This window comes from Melanaphis sacchari, unplaced genomic scaffold, assembly GCF_002803265.2.
Source record: "Melanaphis sacchari strain LSU unplaced genomic scaffold, SCAv2.0 Contig24_pilon_pilon, whole genome shotgun sequence".
NCBI lineage: Eukaryota > Metazoa > Arthropoda > Insecta > Hemiptera > Aphididae > Melanaphis > Melanaphis sacchari.
The window spans coordinates 165,267-185,597 of record NW_020271125.1 but is presented as its reverse complement, the minus strand read 5'-3'; the positions used below and the strand labels follow the sequence as shown (position 1 = coordinate 185,597).

The 20,331-nt window shown below is 34.9% G+C and overlaps 1 protein-coding gene across 1 annotated transcript in view; it reads right to left on the bottom strand.

Annotated features, from left to right (window-relative positions):
- Window positions 1-1,050: 1,050 nt before the first annotated feature.
- LOC112594969 (transcriptional coactivator YAP1) overlaps window positions 1,051-20,331 on the bottom strand; it is a 40,684-nt gene continuing 21,403 nt past the window's right edge. The window contains exons 2-7 of the mRNA XM_025340018.1: window positions 4,748-4,926; window positions 4,363-4,488; window positions 3,753-3,937; window positions 3,040-3,235; window positions 2,759-2,856; window positions 1,051-2,626 (exon numbers count right to left, since the gene is read on the bottom strand). Of these exons, the coding sequence (XP_025195803.1) occupies window positions 2,534-2,626; window positions 2,759-2,856; window positions 3,040-3,235; window positions 3,753-3,937; window positions 4,363-4,488; window positions 4,748-4,926 (877 nt within the window). The 3' untranslated portion in view covers window positions 1,051-2,533. The remainder of the gene's footprint in view (window positions 2,627-2,758; window positions 2,857-3,039; window positions 3,236-3,752; window positions 3,938-4,362; window positions 4,489-4,747; window positions 4,927-20,331) is intronic.

The window sequence follows — 20,331 nt, the reverse complement described above, 5'->3', positions numbered from 1 at the left end:
AAGAATATATAGGTGTATATAGGTAGTTTTGAATCTAAACGGATTACGCATTAGAAATAAAAAATACATTTATTTGTAATATATATTATATAAATTTGTTTAACATTACAAAAATAGGCACATAATTCTCCAACGTATATATTAATTATATATATTTATAATATACATTATATAATTTAGATGCCAGACATGTATAATATACGGTTTATTTTCGGCACAAACAAAGTAATATATAATATAATATAATATAATATATAATAGGCATAATATTGCTAAAACGACATATTCGCGGTTTGACGAAGTATTCTTTCATCGTCTGTGCCTATACATTATATATGATAATATTTTTTTACACAATAATAATATGGTTTCTCATCATGGTCGGATTATTTTCTTTCTTTTTTATATTATTAGATAAATTTAGGGCTGGATTGCACACACATTTACATAAAATTTTACAACTACTAATAATATAAATGTACATAATATACGATACAATTGATATAATAATTTATATAAAGAACAAACAGTCTTAATATTATTAATAAATGTTTTAAAATTAAAACGTAAATTTTAGAGTTAGTAAAAAAAAAAAATAGGTATAATAATTCATTTAAACAATGTCAAAAAGAACAATTATTAATAATCAACTAAGTATATAATTTCAAAACTCCATTTTTTTTCATTTTTTTTTTTTTTGTATTTTTACTAACATTATCACTTCTTAATTATTGATTTTTGAAATACATTATGAACAACATACAATTAATTTAAACTTAACACGTAAAAGAAGTACAGCTTTAATATAGATAATCGAAATAATATTCCAACTTCACAGTTGAGCAAATTTAACTAAATATAATAATTTTATGAATGTATATATATTTATTTATATTATAACAACAACTTCACATCTATCCTCATGCCTGATGGCGGATTTTTGTTGTTGTTTTTCAATCTTATTTTAATAATTATTTTCATAATTAATATTATTATTTACAGATGATTCGTAATAAAAACATCATTACCAACAGCTTAACTATTACAATATGATTCATGAAGCACAAAAATAAATTTTATACCAACAAATTTAAGTGTGCTATTGTAAAAGTAAAGGAGGGAGGGGGAGATTGATAACTCGCTGCCGTATGGCGCTCCACTCTAGGTGGATGAATACGCTCGTAGCGAGAACTTAAGTACGATTGTCATTTGCAACTCTATAATTTAAAAATATATTATGAGAAAAAAATACATAATAATATAAACTTAATACTGTCAACAAGATAAATAAAACGTTTCCGCGCATTCAACATATATTCAACAAATAAGGACGGTTACATAAATATTGCTTAAGTTTTTTAAGGCACTCGTTGCTTTGATCAGTACGAAAACATTTTATCGTATTAATAAAATAAACGTTATTTAAACGCGAATTCACAACACTCAATTTGTCATACTTATTTAAATTAAAAAATATAAATACCTACATACACGTACACGCAGGGTAATTATTTTGATGTAAATCGTTAAATATTGGTCTGAAAAATGTCATTCATATGTAAGTAATAGCATTTGATATAGTTATAAATGATAACGGCAATTGTAAAAATTTAAATTCATTAAAAATTATAGTCATCTATACCTATATGGTATACATTTATTTGTTGTCATTTACTAGTTGTAAAAGAGTCTATGGACATAGAAAATGTATGGATATGTTTAAATATTTTAGAGACTATAGTACGAAATATCCCCAAAAGTCATGTTTCACATACTTTTATAGAGACGTTGAAAAATATATATTTAAAATCTCCCTTACATAAAATCTTGCGTGAAAAAATAATTTATAAATACAAATGTTTAATATATTAGGTTTGTAGTAAAAAAAAATGTCATACCCTGTAAAATTTAACCCTTATCATTTTGGCAGTGAACGAAAATAAAATAATATTACATCAATTTTATTAGAGTTTCCATCGATGAAAATAGGCTGTCCACTACTATTATAATACACGATCAGCCAAATAATTCGTTTAAATGCTTGTTTTGCGTGTACGTTTATTGGCGTGTGGCTGCAGCGACGGAACTACGTCAACCACAACGTTTCGACATTTTAACTCCAAGCTATACCGGAGTTTTGTTTTTATTTTATAATCCAATTCGCCGGTGTTTACGCGCATTGGTCATTGATAATAATAATATTTATTATAATCTATACAAACCTAAATCGGAACAATCGATAATCGGTTACGTGACATACGCGCAATAACACCGCTACGTCGGGGTGATACTCTACATTATATTAGTATAATAATTTAGTAATAACGTCATACACAATTTTTTACACGTCATTCGACACACATACATACGTTCATATTTCTTAGACTAGGTTAATATGACAAACATATCTTGTGCACACGTACGCACACACAAAATAAATATAATTTATATATAATTTTTAAACTTCTTAATGAGGGTGACATTAAAAAAAAAAAAAAAGAGAAAAAAAACAGTTTATATACGAAACGTGTTTTTAAAGCCAAGTCAAAATCGATCCTGGTTTATTGTTCGGGTCGATCAACAGTTGTACTTCGTCCAGAATGTCATTACCAAAATCGTCCCCTAACTAGAAAACATAAAAAAATAATAATATAATAAACTACAATAACACCACACGGGAGTTTGGCCAAAACAGGTCGGGTATATTTGCTATATTATTGCAATTCATTAATTTTTATAGTAAGTCAATTGTATTTACTTGAAGCGACGGGACTAAGTCTTCGGTGACATCCAACGTGGCCATTTCTTGTGAATCGACTACCGACATGTCGGATGAAGGACCCGGATTATCGCTCTCTGCGTGTGTACAACAGGTGCCAGAACAAAGAAAAACGAAACGAAATATTAATGATAAAAAAATAAATACCGTTAGGTCGGATTATTATTGTTGCTATTATTATTACAACAATATCGACTTATCGTGTATACCTGTTAATATATAGGTACCTATTATACGAAAAAAAAGTCTCTGGTTCTTACCTGAAGTACAGTCCATGTTGTCGTCCATGTTTGACGACAAAAAGTCTTCGGGAGTGTGCGGCAGCGAGTAGTTGTTTCCCAAACCCAAACCGCTGTCAGCCGATTCTTGCCGCGAATGATCAACGCTATTGCTGCTGCACGATAGGAACGGGTCGAGGTCGTTGTTCGTCTGACCCGTGCGTAACATCAGATCTTGCTGTGAACATAAAAACATATTCGCGCATATTTTAATACATTATAATCACATGACGGTGCAATTATATTTAAAACGCCAATTGAATTATAATCGTTTTCCGATGCAATGACGACGTCACTGCAGGTCGTCTCACACCGGTATATAAGCGCCACCAAGGATCTATTAGGCACCGATAAAAAAGATCATTGTAAGACTCTATATAAATGATACAGAAGAATCTATTCGAAAATATGCATATAAAACCTCTTTATTATAATTTCAAAAATCATAATTTGGATAAAATTTACTATATGTATAAATAAGAATAAAAAGGAGCACAGAACATACCTATTATATCCTTGGTGAATCTACCCATTAAATTTTAGCAACACCCCCCCCCCCCCAGCAACTACGTGCCAATGATTTAGATCTAGTAGGTGCAGATCTCTATAGATCACATGTATTTAATCATATATTATATTGACTATAATAATCTACATATAGCTTACAGGTCAATATACAAATAGCTGTTGCATACCTGACGAATGATTTCCTGTTGGCGACTCTTTAGATGTTCACGCTCTAATTGAAGTGAGTGTAACCTGAGCTTTTGCTGAGTGACTTGGAGCGACTGTGACAAACCGGAAGCTCCGTTTAACAGCCATGACGCTGAACCGGAAGGCAACACGGCGCCCGACGTTGGTGCTCTTTGTAAATGAACGGCTGTAAACATAAACATATTGAATATCATATACATGGTAGGTTCCTGTATGAATTGTTCCAACAAGTGACACATGGATGGGGCGGTCGATTGAGTGAGTGAAATAATTTTGACTAAAATATTAATAGTCCGTTTGGACAAGAAAAATTATTTGTACCTGTGTAAGTGATAAGGACTTAACGTGCATCATGAGCGTTTATTTTTTTTTTTATATTATGAAAATGTACATTATTGTATTATACAATATATACATTACAGTACATATATTATATATTTTATATGTATAAATTAATTAATTTATATGCCTCATTCATACTTTTTTGCCCAAACAGATCACATTTTGGATCGATTTATACTCAAATAGTCTATAGGCCTGCATGTTTTTCCATGCCGTAGTGTATAAAATAGATAATTAAATAATACTTACGTATTCTTGGATCGAACCACGATGTGGTTCTGGCAATGTGATTTATGAAGTAAGTCTCTCCATCCCCGGTGACGGCTTGTTCCCATCCGTCCGGCAGTGGTCCTAGTGTCACGTTTTTGTTCGTTCCTATAACAAGAGCCGAAACGTAAGGGGGTTAAAAGTCGACTTAAATAATTGAGCTGGATCATTTTTGTTTGCGTTCGCGGGTCTCCTTAGCAACGACCGCACGGTGCACATAATGTAGACCCATAAAGGTTATACATGTTACTCATAACACTAAAAAGCTCATTATAATATGATATAATATTTTAAGTAATATTTTAAGTATATATTATAATACTATCGTGGTATAAAAGAAATATAGCGAATGAAAATTTTAACTCACCTTGGAGGGTCGAATGGATGTGCGGTGGCGAGTTTGTAGGCGTGCTGGTGGCGTTCGTGCTTGATCCACTGTCGTTGCCGGGGCTTAGCAATTGTTCGGCGCTGCGCTGGTGTTGGTTTGCTGCCTGAGCAGCCAAGCTCTTTCTCGGATCTTCCCATTGGGTCGTTCTGGTGAGGTGACTATATAGAAAAAACAAAAAATATTCAATTTTAGATTTTTTTGTGACGAAAAAATAGTTTAACAAAATAATATTATATCGTTGACATTGATCCGCGGTTAAGTGATGACTTTATATGTGGTACTGAGAAGGAGTTTGAAAAAAAATTTTGATTGCGAACACGTCACATATTAGGTACATAAGTATTAAGTACCTATACTTTTTTTCGCAGAGTGTAGATAATGAACAATACTTTGAGGGAGTAGCTATATACTCACATAAAATATAAATACTAGACATGCAACCTTATTTAATGCCGTCGACGTATTAGGCACAACTCGCAATAATAATATATCACAGTCTAAGTACAATAATTGACAGACTCTTGAATAATAAATTAAATAAACTTCTTTGTACCAATATGATGTATTTAATTGCATGATCGACGAATTTCTTTAAAATAACGAGCTGCACAATTATATAAAATGTGTGTATATGCATAATAGGTATATAAATCAAATGTTGCATACAAATATTAACATATAATAATATTACTATTTATTTTAATATTATATTATATTATATTTAATTAATGATGAGTGCATGTAGTGTGACTATTAATTGAAATATAACTAATTATTGCACGATAATACGTATTATTTACCTATATTTGAATGAATACTTGACCTATTACATACAAGAACCTATCTAATAGTTTAAGTACGTGAATAAGTATATGTATAATATAAACGCATTTACGTATATTACTCAACATTAGTCATCGTTTTGATGGTTGAGTTTTAAGTTAACTCGAGTATTCGCGCGGGCGGGCGGACTATTAAATTTACACTGGTCACGGCACAGGCACCAGTTTTCCGCGGATGCGTATTCGAAAAACGGTTTGGTGTAATTTAAGTATTCCGACAAAAAAACGCTAGTTGTTGTTTTTTTTTTTATTTTTTATTTTTTAATACGTTTACAATAATCAGTGACGGTGTCGATTGTCTAGAGCTATCTGCTACAGTTCTGTACGACATATTATACTTAAAATGTTCGTCATATAAATTCATGCGGATGTGTATTTAAAAAAAAAAATCCACGTTACCGAAGTTTACGTATATTTTGATACGATCGCGCGCGCCAACGGAAAAACAATATAATATACTCCTCATACATCATGTATAATAACAGTATATTTATTGTTATAGTATAACACACGTCTATAATATATCAAAATATTACATTATATAATACACAGGCGCCGGTTGTACATCATAATAAATCTGTTTACGTAGTAGTACGCGTCAGCTATATTTGCACTGTTTAAAAAATAAGCATAATATTTATATACAAATATTCCGAATTATTACCGTCGTCTGAACTCTGAAACGATAATAATTACTCGTACGCATAGTACCTCTAGCTGCGCAGTACGTACACGTATTATAATTTTGTATAAATAATATACTGTACATACATCGTCCACTGCGTACACAGATTTGCAGGCGCACTGACCGGGTATTTGGCAAGCGTATATAAATAATAACATACAGCAGCAGCTAAATAATATTGTATATAATAATATTATGAATTACGAGTTTTCGATAGTATTTATTATTGCCGGCGCGTCTGATATTGCTCAAAAGTGACGCCCACACGACCCGGCGAAACAGACGAGCACACGTTTTATACAACATTATTATAATGTGTACTGCATGATATGGGTATCCGCGTCGACCTCACTGCGATGTGTGAATAAATCCGATGCACAGACGAGCCTATTTATTTTACTCACGGCGTTATTATTATTATATTCACGCATATTTTCACGACGATAATATTATGTAGGTGCACGCGCGCCGGGGCCGGGGAATAAATTTGGCCGCGAACCGGCTGCGGCGGTAAGGTTTTCGGACCTCCGAAAACGAAAATGTATAATAATATGTAGGCATAGTTGCAGTAGTACTACACGCGGCCGACACATCTGCGCGTACATACATAATATAATTATGTGTATAACATGCGAAGCTGGCGAAGACGACCGATCGCCCGAATTGGACTATATACGTGTATGATACATAATATACTATAATACGTATGGGTACGTTTTAATAACCGTCTACGTGTAGTGTCGATGCACTCGCAGGTATAACGACGTTGGACCGTCGCGGGCAACGCGTCGACGATGGATAATATTATTGAGCACGTGAAGTGTAAATCGTCGCAATAGGTACGTCTATATACATCTCTCAACGTTGGCCCATATTTTCTCTCCAAAGCCGCGAACGTAGGTATATCATTACAACAGCAGGTGGGTACCATCGATTAGCTGCTTTCCGTCCCAAACGTTTATCTTTTGAACACTTCGTTGCGGACAATGATAATAAAATGATAATAATAATTGCACCCCGTGTGTTGTGTTGCGTCTACCTCTTATCGCACGGTATCGCGCGTCGTATATCTTTATAGCGACGATGGTCTTGCAGAAACGTTTTAGAAAGTTTCGTACCTATTGGATACAATTTTTCCTAGTCTAAAATTCACTCTATCCGCGAGACACCATAAACGCACAATTAGACACGGGTACGGAATAGGTACTCGCGGATTACCAGCTATGATAAGACTTAAAATATGATCGATTGTGATATCGTAGGTATAACATAAAATATTACGTATACAGCGATTCGCTGAGCTCGACACTGCAGATTATTATTATTTTGATGGAGATCAAATTTTTCGACGAAGGGAATCCGTGACACTTGTAACCCCGATGAAAGTCCAACCCCCCTTGGCCGGCCTGAAACGAGACTGCTCTCGACGACGGCGTCGGGGAGGACTGTAATAAATTATTATAATATAGAAGGGTCAATGGTGCAGCAGCGAGACGTATTTATATTAGAGTCTAGAGACGACGAAATATATATTTTTTTACTAAGCGACCCAATACGTAAATCCGTTCGACTCGGCAAAACAGACGCGCGAGCGGACACACACACACACACACACACACACGGTTATCAATTATCATTGACGTGCTCACACGGTCAACATTTCGAGCTCGTAAATATTGTCTCGCTAACAATCGGGCCCTATTGACGGCGGTTCGGGCCAAATCTTCTCTCTCACACGCTCGTCGATCTGCTTTTCCCCCGTCTCACCCTCGCTCACTTATACATTATACTGCAGCCTCACTCAATCACTCTGTCTCTGTCTCTCTCTTTCTTCTCTCTCGGTCGGTCTTCTTCCATTGCGTCGAACGTCGTGAGGCGGCGGCATTTCTACCGCCGTCGACGACGTCGTCGCCACCGTCGCGTCTTACCGTTCCCACGGTCTTTGGGCGACGCGAATATAAATAACTACACTCGTGTGCGCTCCGTTTAATCAGTTGTTTTTTTTTTTTTTTATTTTATTTTTTTACGTATACGACAACACAAAACGATACACACTCACACACACAATAATAATAAATATAATAATAACAACAATAATAGTACACAATGTGACGATAAATAAAAATGGCATCTTATTGTTCGGCATGCGAGCGGTTTGATAAGCGGCCGACCTTCGATGTGGAACCTTATCTCATCTTAGAGCCACCGCCTTTTTATTATACACACAAAAATCATAAAAAGCTTTATCGTATAGTAATAATTATATTAATAAAAAAATTACACACACACGCATGTACATTTAATATTATAATCCGTTATTCAAGGAGGCATTTCCTTCGGAGATAAAAAAAAATAATAAAAAGCCACCTCATGTTTAGTACCTACCGCCACCACTATCGACGTTGTCTACACAACGTTGTTTGCGATTTATGTGATTTGCACACTCGACACAATAATATTATATTTTAGTAATAATATTATATTAAAATAATCGTTAGTGCGCACAACAATAATATTATTATCATCATTGGCGGCGGCGGAAAAACAAAACCGTGACTCATATTTTATTTTAAGAGCCGTGATTTTTTTAACGTTTGAGCGCGTGCACTTGGATTATTTCGTACGAACCGTAACAATAATGTCTTATGTTATAATAACAGGTGGACGCGTTTAAAATTCGAACGTTTCGATTCGTGATTTAGTAGAATTTTGACTTTAAAGTTTATCGCGATGTCTACACAGTGCAACACCGACTCGGACAAGCGGTCGGTATATAGAATTCTCAGTAAGATACTATATGGGTATTTTTATTATATAGACCACTCGTAGAATCTACAACACGATACCTATATTTTGCCTGTGCACCGATGTCTCTGGTGCGCCGGTACCAGTGGTATGATATTGTATCACTCTGTTTTTCGACTTTACAGTCGTGGACTCGAATTGCGCGACGAGTGTTATCTCCCTTGCCCAATCGGTAAGCGAATGTTTGACTTCTCAGTCGACTTTCAGTTAAGCGATTTATTTTTTGTTGACTGTTCCACACAAAAATGTTCGATTTTATAACCACAGATTTTCCGACTCCTCTTGCTGTATCTACAAAAGACAAATTTCTTCGAAAGTCCTAATTGAAAAAATGCAGACTATTGTAGCACTTGCATGTATGAAAATCGTATGCGATGCACTCCAACAGAAATCAATTCAAAAGCTCTCCCCCCCCCCCGAGTACTGCTGCTGTCGGCTTTAACACTCACGTGACCACTGTACACGTCGTACGGCCATCACCGTCTCGGGATATACGTTGAATTCTATTCGTTTTGCGCGGAAAGCTTTGTTGCTCACACCCGACTACCTTGTACACGATGATATTATTATATTATACCTAGAGTACAACACAAGTCGCAAAGAAATCCGACCGTATACCGGACCGGCGTGTGCGGTCGGCAGTACACAGTGTTATTATATAGTAGTGCCGTGGTGGGCCATTATTATATTGTACCTAGCTGGAAACCGGTTCGTCGGCTTGCGCTCGATAGTCGTCGTCCCGTTCGACGACGGCGACGGTCGTTTTAATCCTTCCTGTACGTTTCAAAATATATACAATATTCCTGGCCGAGATCGTCCCCCGTAATGCCGATTAAACTTTACGAGGTATATTAGGTATATCGATTAATGCCGGTACGTTTTGGAAACGACAACACCTATATACAGTAATAATTGGAGTGTCTATCGCCCCTCCTCTCCAACCCAGTCGCCATGACCAAAACCAACACGCGTTATATTATAGCATTATTATTTATGCGTGTTTGGCAGCCAAGATTCGTGTCGGATTAGATTAGATTATTATTATTATTACCACTTTTTTTTTCTTAACTATTGTACGGATTTTTCGTTTTGTTTTCAAAACCACACCGACTTATATACGTTTACGCGGTAACCCCCACCCTTACAGCTCACACACAAGCCCGCGGGTTAGGTGATTCACTATTGGCAACACAAAATAATATAACAGCGCTACTCTGTTTCTTACCGTACAACGTGTGCGATTGGCATTGGCCACCCCCCATACAATCGATGAACTGAATGACTGGTCGACAGATTCGATGAAAACGTGAATAATACACTCACACGCCCGATGAGCACGTATTCCAATACTTTCGTTACACGAGAACATTTTAAACGATGTCCGTTTGTAAGTATCCATTATAATGGTGTCGTTATTCGTTATCGAATGTACGGCACAACAGAGGTTTGAAAAATTTAGATCGTATATATATACGCAACAGGTATTCCCATCGGGGGGTTTGGCGTTGGATGGGCATTGGGCATGTCCTCGCTCCCCCAATCGGAAAAAAGTTATTTCGATAATTTTTCCTGCTCATATATTATTATTATCTCTGAATGGTTGTTTCTCGCGTCAACAGTAAACGCGCATTATATACATCACGCGCTCAGGTCTTAGATATTATATATACAAACACAATAATTAATGATATTATTTCTAATAGATTTAATATAACATTATGAAGTTAAAATAATGCACGTACACGAAACCTTCGAATTGTCCGCGAAATGAATCATCACTAATAATCGCGCAATATAAAATTATTTCCTAGTACTTACATACTATTATTGTGTTTTACAGAATACACTTATATACATGATATAATATACATTATATTATTATTTATCAGTATGCACGTGAATATTATATTATATATTTATAGGTATAAATATAATACTATAATATTATAATATATTATACACGCTAACACGAGAGGTACACTAAGTCTTGTCAGCTGTACACACTACACACACACACACACACACGCCTCGCCCAATGGGTATTCCCCTTCTCCGCGCGGTCGTCCCGCGTGTGGTGAACCGTTGTCGTTCTAAACACGTATTATACACGCAAGTACACGATATGAAGTAACCCAATAAAGATTATAATAATTAACAGGTTTCTCTCGTTGCATCTATTTTTATTTTTCCTCTCATACCGTTTTTTTTATATATATATAATATTATATACTATAAAGTACTACTCGCTATCAACAAGTATCACTTGCCACTTCTGCTATTCTATGTTAATTATTATTGTACAGGCATTAAGTAACAAGTAAATCTGTACTTTTATTTTTACGCGATTATTGTTAATACACATAACGAGAGATGACGACATCATGCGCACAATGAGAGTCTGCACTGGGTCGCGGAGAATATTACACGACAAGAGAGAAACGAGAAATGAAAAAAACGCTCGTTTGCGCCGCAACCCGTGACCGGGCGACGACGACGAAGTTGAAGCGAAGTTCGCGTTTCACGTGAATACTGAATAATAATATTATTACGATATGATAATGTTTGCGCCGTTCTCGGCAGACTTTGTAGCGATAACCCGCGTCGTCCCGCGATTTTCCCACAAGATTTCGATCCAACGGGCGCGTTTCGCATTAGCCGTAGTGGTGTGTACAAAGACTATATAAACTATAAATCGTCGTTGTGCGTATACGGTGAGCATTTATGACGGGCGACGGTGTGCCGGGATATTGCGACGTATGTAATATGTATAGCGAGAAAGAGACGCATTTCATAGACGGCTGAAGATAAAAAGAGACGGACAACGTGATTGGAGAGACGGAGAGATAGAAAGAGAGAGACGGTGGAGATAGACGAGAAAAAAATACGGTGTATAATATACAAATTAACAATAAAAAAAAAAAAAAAACTATACAACAATAATCCGATAATATGATAAATTGTTTTAATGGAAACCGAACATAAATTACCGGTAATTTAATAGCTTCAATAATAATAATAATAATAATGAAAAGAAATTACACGTACATAATATATTATAATATTGTAAGTATATACATTACGAGGTTTATACGAGCTTATTATTATAACCACGACACGGTTGCCAAGAAGTTTCAGTGTTATTATAATATTATATGATTATTATTTCAAATAAGCGTGTACACATGACGCGTTCATTCGCGCTGGCCCGTGTCCGTATTGTGTGACCCGCGGAAAAATTATACGTCGCAGACCGCAGTGATAATAATTACGTGTGTTAAATTTAAATCAATTATACAATCTGAGCACTTGGAAAATTTCTCGACGACAGCAGCAATTACGCCGAACACGAGTGTGACTGCTGATCCGAAAGATTTATTTAATGATCTGGATTTGTTTTTTTTCTTGTTTTCCCTCATTGCTCTGTTGCACCATTAGTAGGGCAAACAACAGCTCAGCGCGCGTGACGTCACACTATACAATCTACATGCTCACCACCAAACGTTTAAGAAACAAAATGCATTATAACTATTTATAAGTATCCAATTTTACAATATAGATAGTAGTCAATCGACGAAAAACTGCATCCAAAACTTAATAAAAAGTATGTCGTTGTCGTATTGAAACATCGTCGATTGTACTTAATATTATCAACCCTGATAGCCGTTCAGCCTGCAGGGACTTTAATGTTGGAACAGAACATGTTATCGAACCTATTTATCATAATTTTACCATAAAAAGTAAATTAAATAACTATTTTGGTCAATTTCAGTGACGATGATAATAAAATAGCTTGTTATATAACATAATCATGTCAATAGATGTTATTTATATATGCGTAATAACCTTCTAAATTATAAATTTTCAAAAAATTATTATTTTAAGGCTTGTCATATCATGTAAATACGAATCGTTAAACAGTGAAAAAATAAAGTTAGGTATATAAATGCTTTTTATACTTAATCGATCTTAACTCAATGTCATCATTTGTGTGACTTAAGCTTTTAAGAAATGTCGGCATATTACAATATAATAAATAAAAAACCACCCCAATCATTAATATCTTTATATGTAACATAATTAATAAAAACAAAATGATAATTTAAAAAAGTGTTAACTATATTTTGATTTGATCGTATAGTCATAATATACGGAATTTTAACTCAATAACAATACAGTATTGTTTTTATATATATTTATTATTTATCCTATTCTTTGGGTAACAATAATATATATTATGAGACAATATAGGTACATAACAATAATATATACACTCAAATACATCATACACTGACTGATATACACCACTGCTTGAAATATTTACTGCCGGTTTTTTTCTGTACTATACGTGGGTTATCTCAGTGTTTTTAATCAATGACTTAACAAAACAATAGAAGGAAAAAAAACAGTAGAATATTGTACACTATATTGTACATTAAATTAATCACGTATTTTTGTACGTAAATTGACATTGAAGTTTTTAAATTGTTTTCAAGATTTAATCTCATTATATTTAATATACAAATACATGTACAACAAGTGCACAACCCAGTTGCACATTAAATAATAATATTTTTTTCCTAACGGAGGAGTAGATGAATAGCCATTCGTTAGCTTTCGAACGGCGGACTGCGCCTTAAAAAAAACCTAATTCAACGGAAAACAATCGTGGAAAACATGTTTACGATTGACGGTGCGTACAATCGCACACTGAAATGCACAGTGTACACGCGTGAAACTGTAGTAGCTGTATTAAAAAAATACCCCGTTCCAACAAACGTTATGAATGTATTCAATATAAACACAATAATATTATCATTATGTCATAATGTACAATTTACCGAAATGAAACATAATATTCCGTGTATAACGTAATTCGCATTAATCCTCTAGACGTGCAAACAGCATAATAAACGCAAAACCACCCCCCTACTGTTTTGGATAAGTAGATATAATATAGGATATACATTAATTAATTTTTACGCTGCAACAATAATATAATATATATAAATATAAGTGTGTGCTGTTAAAAGAAAGATACCTACGCGTGTGCGTTCACCGAGACAAATTTAAATGAAATTATTCACTAACATAGTATTTATCAAAGTAACGCGAAACTGTGTATGGAATGGTAAACCCATTTGGAAACGAATACAATAGATACTTTACTATTACGTGGACAATCAATATTTTAAAGTGTGCCTTCAAAATATTATTGTACAGGTAATGTTCACATTAGTATACAAAATGTATACGTCAGAGACGTCATATGGTAAGTATTTTTGTGTATATATTAGTAAACTGTTATAAATAATATTTGTTAGAAAGTAAATTTGTATAAAATTTCTGGGATCGCACGGTATGAATATCCAATTAACAAAATACGATTAAGGATTAGTGCCATTTTCAATAGTCTACATTGATAGATATTAGATACTATCAATATGTATTCAATTTTAATCACCACACCATTATAAATATTACTGACATTAGTTTATATTATTAATATTAATTAATAATTATATATATTATCCTACCTTTATTGAGATAGTTTCGAGAATCGTAATTAGTTTTCAGAAATTCAGTGATTGGCTTTTTATTTTTAAGCTTTATTGTATTAGATATTTTGACTATTTTATCAAACCGTTTGAATACCAAATCCAAATGCTATATAAAAAAATCAGTCCTTAAAGAAACTTGTTGTTACAGATATTCCGAATTAAGACGTTAAATGTACTGCTATAGATTTATAAGTACTTGCCCAGTGGCCAGTACTCTTATCATAAAATATAATATTATTAATTAATCTACATAAAACTAAATCACAAACTTATAACGAAATAAGTATTAATAAACTATATATGATATTAAACTCTTATAAAACATGCATACTATTTCAGGTCCGGACTGGGCGCCTCAATGTTATAATAAAATACTTGAGATTTTAAACAATTAATGAGTAACAAAAAAAAAAAAAAAGATTTTTTATTTTGTATATATGAGCCACCTGATTACTAAAAATAGTAGGCCGGCGTCTTCCCAGTCCGGGCTTGATACTATAATATAATATATTATATTATGATGGGTAACTTTCAGCACGATTTGTCCACGTGAATTATTTTTTAAGTTCATTTATTTATAAATCAATATATTCTATTAGATTATCTGATATACGTTCATTTATGGTCGTATCAAAAGATCAAAATGTTAAAAGTTTAGCACCTACTTCCACTGATTTTAAAAATTTAAATAATTTTTTTTTAATTATTTTATGTATTATATACATATCATATTATAGCTAAGACTAATGTACGATAATGTTCACCACGCTGCACTTGATACTCAATAAAATGTTATCATAAATATAAATATCTTAATATTTAATGTATATAATAATAGTATTATACATATATAGTTAATAGTAATATTCACCATACGCAATGATGTCATTTGGAAAACAATTACATGTATTCATATATAGAATTCATACGATACGATATAATATATTAGAATTTAACACGGCACTAGATTACACGCGATCAACACCGTGAAAATTGTCTTTAACCGTTTAACAACGATACGTTTGGTCAAGTATAATTAACTCCGACGAATTTTTAATGTTTGGGAGAAAAATCATTGGCACGCAATCTTCGAACGGGTGGACACGATATACCTACGTTGGTATAAACCCGAAACCGTCTTTAAACCAAAATATCATACAATATAAACGCTGTACTTATATGTATACTATATTATACGCATTATTATTACGGTTTTTCTTATATTTTTTTTTTTTTGTATTCACTTGTTTTGTAAACAGGACGGGATCATTATTATTATTATTGCCGAGGTCCGTTTTGGGGACTTTGAAAGCGGAACACCCTATGATTTAGACGTCTGTGCGTGATATTGTGCAGTGTGAATGCCAGTGTGTGCCTTGTGCGCGCCTGTATAACTGCGTTATTATATTATATTATATAATACACTATTATGTACATAGTACATTGTCGTCGTCGTCTCGTTATACGACCTGAATCGGGTCCAGGCCGGAGCTGGGTCGCGCGACCACCGCGCCGGTGGTGTGTACAGGTAGGTTTGTAGGTGGTATTATTATCGTTATGTGTATACGAGATAAATTGGGTTTTTATTTTTATTGTCCGTGAAAACGTGATATCGAGTCGGCAGTCGGTCTTTCTTCTTCACGTATTACTCTGACAGTCTCGCTCACACTCACGGATCTCTCATTCGTTCGCTCAATCTATCTCGCTCTTTCACTCTCTTCGAAATATTACCGTCGTAGCGGTGCCGTAGTGCATTGGCGTCCCGCAGCGAATTTTTACCTCGTATAACGCGTACGCGTATACACGACACACATGCACACCTCGCCGAATTTACACTCTTTAACATAATATAATATTGTAAAAAAATTACACACACATAAACGTATAAATCCTCTCGGAAATTGTACTCCACCCGCGGTACAAAAATTTGAAAGGTTCTCTAACGCCGACAACGTGCACACGCATTATATTATAATACACGTTATTATAATATACCTATATAATACCTGCAGTTCGTCATAATAATAGGGCGATTTCCCAAGCATGTTCACCCCCATATTTCAATTTAATGATGAATTTATTCAAATTATAATTTTTAAACATACTTAAACACTGTATTTTTCAATTCTTGATATTTTTTTGTACTGTGCTTATAAGAGGACGTCATACCCGCGTATCTCGTCTCCGTCATATAAACGTATATAAAACGGCAATTTCTCGTTTAGCTATACCAATTTATGTGTATTTAGCTTAAATATTAAAGTGAAATTACTTATTATCAAACTTGAAGTTTAGAAAAGAATTTCTATTCTATTGTCGGTTTCTTACGATATTTTAATTTTTAAGTAAGTAATGAGTACATAAAATATAAATATTTAAAAATGCTTATAAATCACTTAAAGATATAAAGCATCATAAACAACCGACGAGAGAACACCTTTTACTTTTAATTTTGAAAACTAATCATTTGAATTTTGATTTTTATTTATAAAAACGTTTAGAAAAATATTTACTAAACAATTACTAGTTGAAAAATGAGGGTTCCTATTTAAAAAACAAAATTTTGCATACTCCTCGAGTAGGTATTACAAAAAAAATCTCAAGAATTTGAAAATACATTCTTAAGTAAATTTGAAAATCCCAAAAATTAAATTTTGAATATAATCGAAGATTATATTATATATAGACGAAGAACAATCAAAAGGGTGAGCATACTTGGTGAATCACTCTGTATATATATACTTCATCGTTATTGCTGTGCGTATAACACGCGGCGGCACGCGTATCATAGCGGTACGTGCGTCTAATTATAGACCGAGTGCCCGGTATATGGTTGACGCCACTGCCGTCCCTTCCCGTTCAAGTTGTGCTTAAATATCTCATCCGGGCTGTAGAAAAATCCACATGATATATCGCGTAAAAGAAGAAAAATAGAAAACATCATGGCTACCGTCAAACGGAACGGATCTCGGTTGTATTTTATATTTTTTATAGTAAAACCAACGACGCGACCAATCTCTCTGGCGTAAATAACGGCCGTTGTATTATTATTATTATTATTAAGCAGTATCGTGTGGTTTTGCGGGAACGACAATGCATCTACCTATATACATTAATAATCATAATAATAATTTAAAAACATATGATCGCAGTAGTAACATAATATATCAGTTTAAACGACGTGCCAACTAAATATATCAACGACATCGACGATTTTTATATTATTATTATGTAAAGAAATACAATATCCAGCGCGATTTATTTCTTCTGTCACGTTTGTGTGAAATTTAACGGTAAATTAATTAAGCCCGACATGCCGGTATAAATAATATATTACAAACAAGTATACGATAGCGTAACAAAAAAAGAAGCACGCTGTTCCGCGGCTACTGTTACTTTCAAAATAGAATTCCGGTGAACTTTTTTAACATTACACAATATTATTATTTGTTATATATTTTTCATAGTCGAAATCTCAGGGGTGTACCTATATCTCTTCGGGACGAAAACAATAATCTCAAGCCCATCGTTTGTCAGTAAACAAATTACCTGTTAAATATTGTTAAACAGGTATTTTTTTATTTTTTTTTTTTTTTTTGATGGCTCAAGTAACACCCGTCAAATATTCATGTACGGAAATTCAATACGAACTGGAGGGGACCTATCGCTACATGAATCGTTCTGCGTACACGGTGTTCCAGTATTCCTTCTGCGAAACGGGGGCTCGCGTACGTCCTTATCTACCTACCTACCTGCCTGCCGAGACGGCCTACCTACTGTTGTTACATTTACATAACGCCACCATTGTTAATATCGTTATTTAATAATTATTTTACGATTACCGATATTTATATACCGTCTAAACAATACCCGATACGGCCCCAAAGGCGTTAACGCGCGCTCACAATAATGTATAATATTATAATAATAATGTGGCGACGAGAGTTTTGACAGCGACAACGATTAATTTAACGCCTAAATGTGTGCGCGACATACCTGCACGATCGTAGTATATGGCGTCGCACTAATGCGGTATATATATATTATAAATACACATAATATTATTTTAATGTACATAGATTTACGATAGTCACAAATCGGTAAAATATCGCTCGCAACGATATTTTTACACAGGTACATCGAACGATGACACAACATCATAATATTATTATCCGTTTTGTATTCGCGTCGGCCGGGGCGGTTAGCGCGGGGGCGCACTTGTCGCGTCTTCGCTACGCTGCACTGCAGCAGCAGCAGTTATACCCTCCCCCCGCAATACTAACTACGTATCCACACTTGATACTACACAATATCATCGGCGGCGGCGGCGGCGGCGGCGTCGGCGAAGAATCGAATCCGGCGCGGGGCGCAGGTCCGTCCGTCGGGTTTTGATTTCCCACATCGAGAAGACGAAGCAAACCAAAACGGCTGCGAAACACTTTTAAAACGTGTGTACACAATATATAATATAGGTACATACACAAAACGCGCGGGTAGAATAGTTTATTGTACCGGACGCGTAAATTTAAAAAAATAATAATACTGTCTTCGTCGTTTTGACCCATTGTTCGGCGTACCGGCGCGCGGGTTTTTCAAGTACAAATCTTCCCATCAGCCATTGATCCCACGTCCTATTGTACTCCGCCAGTGTGCCGCCGCTGCCCACCGAAATTTTCGCGCTCACATGTCGTGCAACGCGTATAGTTTATACGTATACATAATATATTTATATATATATACATACATACATACATACAATAAATAATAATAATAATAATAATAATAATAATAATAGTAATAATACGCGTTATTATGTATCTATCGGACCAAATCGGTTAGTGACACTGCGGGTTCTGTCATTGGACGCCTTGACCGCCGTCTCCCCTTCCCGTGACCGTGATGGACAGGTCCCCGCCGTGTCCGTCATATCATATTATATATTATTATTAATATATTATTATATTGTTATTAATATTATAACGTCGTCACTCGTCGTCGTCGATGCGCTCCGACAACCCAATACCTGCACCGTCGACAAACGGTGTCCGCGGTCTCCTCTTCCGCCGTGCCACCGGAGCTGACTCGTGTACAATATACGAAAAGCTCATTATGCTTGCCGTTCACGGAGGAGCCCCGCCGCGCGGAAGACGGGGGCGTCGGCGGTGTGTCGGTCCGGAGCTGCAGACGACGACGACGGATCGCCCCGGGCGCATCAGTACTACCGTCGTCGTCGCGTATACTTTTTGCGCGCGCGTGCGTGTGTTTCGTAAATATATTAAAATTTATAGAAACAATCATCGTCGTTGTTGTAGGTATCATATTATTATTTAAGGAGGAAGCGGCGAGAGAGAAGTATAATATGCTGCAGGTACGACGTATACGTAGGGTATCGTCCGAGATGAAACGCGCGCGCGTATTTTATATTATTACACGCGTACAACACTATATAATATTATACGATGTGACCTCGCCAAGTTCAACCATATACTACTGGCCGTGCGAGGTTGTCGTCGATACATACGACGGCGAGTTACGTGCTTTTACGCGCGTCGCTGTATTATGATGTCCTAACACATGCTAAGTCGCGTATACACACTACACACACACAATATATAATATATATATATATATATTATTATATCGAGCAATACGTAACCAAACGAAGCTACACCA